Source organism: Aegilops tauschii, chromosome 6 (genome assembly GCF_002575655.3).
Source record: "Aegilops tauschii subsp. strangulata cultivar AL8/78 chromosome 6, Aet v6.0, whole genome shotgun sequence".
In the NCBI taxonomy this organism is placed as follows: Eukaryota; Viridiplantae; Streptophyta; class Magnoliopsida; order Poales; family Poaceae; genus Aegilops; species Aegilops tauschii.
This window is the reverse complement of record NC_053040.3, coordinates 193671191-193674770: the sequence shown is the minus strand read 5'-3', so window position 1 is coordinate 193674770 and position 3580 is coordinate 193671191. Positions and strand designations below refer to the sequence as shown.

The following is a 3580-nucleotide window of genomic DNA, read 5'->3' as shown; positions in this document are numbered from 1 at the left end:
TAACAGCTGAGTCCTCTCTGAACCGCAGGAGATAGTTGCCCCTCATACGGCTCACCAACTTCACTTGCCTGTAAGTGGGGCTCGCTCCGGGAAGGTTCGGATCACTTACTATACACGGCCCTACGAAGGGGTTAGGAGCATTTTCAAGATGATTCTTTCTTTGTCGAGACGAAAAAGGAACCCATCTTTTCGATTGAAAAATGTGAGTCTGTTTTGCCCACTTTATCCATCCCCCTCTATCAAAATGATCAAAAAGGCATTTCAAATGCTTCTTATTCCCGTGTTTGATCTTATCCATCTCTGCCCCGCTTCCATGTGGGCAAAGACCCCTGTAGAGAATGAAGAGGAGCCAAGGATCTTACTCTCAAGAGTGCTTCGATAGGCTCCACTCTCTCCCCTGAATAAGTCAGGCTTCGTTAGCCTGGGCTGAGATGGGGATAACGAGTCGACGATTGAAGCCCCCAACATTTTGCCAGACACTGGACAGGGGTAAGCTCTGTAAATGTGTAGAGCCAAGTGTAGTGTGGTGTAGTAGTAGGCACTTCTAGGCCCCTTCCCGGCTACTGGATCACTCCAGTGCTTCGGGTACTACGGACCCTCTGCCATCCATTGCAGCAGAGCCGTTTCATGAGCGGGGGGGCTAAGCGTAGTTCTTTGAATCAAAGGTTTCATGAAATCGAAATCGATTCTTTTTTAGATATCTGGATAGATGGATGGATCTATCTTTCTATTCAGATATCTTTTGCAATCAGCCCCAAATCCTTGATTTGGCCAGGAATCAAAGCACTGCTTTGGGCCCAGGAAGCAAAGGGAATGAGCTCGGCTGCTTCTCCCCCAAACTTCTTTATTTCTCCGTGCCCCTTCCGCATGTGCTTCGCGCGCCATTGGCGCTTTGCTCTCCTCTTATTTCTTCATTGGAGGGTTCGGATGGACTTCGCCGTTCTTTCCCAACGAAAATGGAAAGGGATGTATCAAATCGAGATGTCGATTCGTTTTCCGCCCCAAATGAGATGGGGAATTAGTCACCTCTATAAAAATGATCAAAAAGGCATTTCAAATGCTTCTTATTCCCGTGTTTGATCTTATCCATCTCTGCCCCGCTTCCATGTGGGCAAAGACCCCTGTAGAGAATGAAGAGGAGCCAAAGATCTTACTCTCAAGAGTGCTTCGATAGGCTCCACTCTCTCCCCTGAATAAGTCAGGCTCCGTTAGCCTAGCCTGAGATGGGGATAACGAATCGACGATTCAAGCCCCCAACGTTCTGCCAGACACTAGATAGGGGTAAGCTCTGTAAATGTGTAGAGCCAAGTGTAGTGTGGTGTAGTAGTAGGCACTTCTAGGCCCCTTCCGGGCTACTGGATCACTCCGGTGCTTCGGGTACTACGGACCCTCTGCCATCCATTGCAGCAGAGCCGTTTCATGAGCGGGGAGGGGGGGCTAAGCGTAGTTCTTTGAATCAAAGGTTTCATGAAATCGAAATCGATTCTTTTTTAGATATCTGGATAGATGGATGGATCCATCTTTCTATTCAGATATCTTTTGCAATCAGCCCCAAATCCTTGATTTGGCCAGGAAACAAAGCACTGCTTTGGGCCCAGGAAGCGAAGGGAATGAGCTCGGCTGCTTCTCCCCCAAACTTCTTTATTTCTCCGTGCCCCTTCCGCATGCGCTTCGCGCGCCATTGGCGCTTTGCTCTCCTCTTATTTCTTCATTGGAGGGTTCGGATGGACTTCGCCGTTCTTTCCCAACGAAAATGGAAAGGGTTGTATCACATCGAGATGTCGATTCGTTTTCCGCCCCAAATGAGATGGGGAATTAGTCACCTCTGTCCCTTCATCTTTTTGAAAGGAATCGAGGCCCGGCCCAGCTCGCGTCGTTCCAACAACCGACGGGGAGCACCTCAGTATACGATCGCGCGCAGTAACTGGGAGTCCTATTACACCTAAGGCCAACTTCCATTCACCAAACCCAGGTTCATCTCGTGTTATGATTGTGGACTCGTACAAGGATATGGAGTCGATGGTTGATGTATCAGACTCGACCCTGTCTTTCGTAGCATGCATTCCCATTTGTGTTGCAACTGATTCGGTAAGCTACGTGTCCGGTGCACGGAAAACTGCCTTCGGTCTCCCAACCTTACTCATGGCAACCTTCCGGCCGCCCAACGACCTATAACGCTAGTCACTACTCCCACTGGGGCTAGGAAGTAAGCCCCACAACCCAAAGTAGCGAAGAACAAATAGAATTTGCTACAAAATCCGGCTAACGGGGGTATTCCTGCGTATGAGAACATTGTAATGGAGAAGGTCATAGCCGAAATAGGATTCGTTTTGGCTAGAGCGCCCAAATCCGCTATATATTGGACACGGGTTTGCCGTAATGCTGGAACTATGGCGAATGCATCTATCCTCATTGATGCATAAACAAATATACCAATTAGTAGTGATTGAATTCCTTCTATGGTTCCACATGAGAAACCAGTACGAATATAACCTACATGTCCAATCGAACTATGAGCTAGAGGTCTTTTGACTTTCGTTTGGGCCATGGCGGCCAGTGCTCCTAAGATCATAGAAGCAATGCTGCAGAAAAAGAAGATTTGTTGTAATGTACCCCCATAGGAAGCAACAATAGAAACACGTGACATATTTGCAAAAATAGAGATTTTAGGCGCAATAGAAAGGAATGCTGTCACCGGGGTGGGTGAACCCTCATAGATATCAGGTGCCCACATATATAGAGTCAAAAGAGAGATTGAGTCCGAGGGAGAGGGTGGTTTTCTTGGGGCTCGAGAGATTGAATAGATAGGGCCCCACAAGTTGTTAGTTCTTCACTGGGGAATTCACACAAAAGGGAAGGACTTATTCTCAACGAAAAAAGTGCTCTCTGAACCGAACGTGAAAGTTGTTTTCCATCAGACGGTTGTTCACGTAACTCCACTCTCGGCTTGGATTATATATCCATTTGGTCCGCTCTCGGCCATTCCACACGCTGCCTAGCAGAGACATGGTTATCTGAAGTGGATTCTCTCTTTTGTAGTAGATGCCGAACCTGCTTCTCAGTGGGCGGGCGCAGCAGCTACATGGACCCCTTTCTTTATGTTGTTGCCAGCGCTTTCCCGGGCTGAGCCGGAATTCTTTATTAGAACGTCGGCAGGCAAAGCCCAAAGGAATGCTGCTATCCCCTCGGCCTTCTTCCTTTTCGATGAAAAACAAATCGACATCTCAATCTCCGAAAGCGTTTTCCTTACCCAGCTAATATCCCCCCCTTCGTCGAGCCTTTCCTTTAGTGGTAAGGGATATGCACCTTATCTGAACGTCGGCAGGCATTCCGGAATTCTCCTTTTTGGCCCTGGGTGAACATAGGCTCAAACATGATTGGAGGGGTCCTAGCTACGCCGTGCGTTCAATAAAAAAAGCAAGCCTCTGGGAAGCTGCAGGGATTACAAAAGGAGGGTGCTTTCCTGTGTTGCACTAAAAAAAGGACAAAGGAGAAGACGCTCTTCGACTTTCTTTCTTCCTCCCGCGCCCGCCTAAGCCCGGCCCACATTAGAGGGGAAGATTAGCAAAGCGGAAAAAGA

General features: G+C 48.2%; 1 protein-coding gene across 1 annotated transcript; it reads right to left on the bottom strand.

Moving 5' to 3' along the window:
* Positions 1-2079: 2079 nt before the first annotated feature.
* LOC120966308 (NADH-ubiquinone oxidoreductase chain 2) lies at positions 2080-2846 on the bottom strand. The gene has a single exon (XM_040392228.3). The coding sequence runs from the start codon at positions 2732-2734 to the stop codon at positions 2141-2143; it is 594 nt and encodes a 197-aa protein (XP_040248162.3). The 5' UTR covers positions 2735-2846; the 3' UTR covers positions 2080-2140.
* Between the last annotated feature and the right edge of the window lie 734 nt (positions 2847-3580).

Bases quoted from the DNA above. Each gene is read 5' to 3' on its own strand.
- LOC120966308 (XM_040392228.3), bottom strand. From the start codon at position 2,734: ATGTGGGCACCTGATATCTATGAGGGTTCACCCACCCCGGTGACAGCA.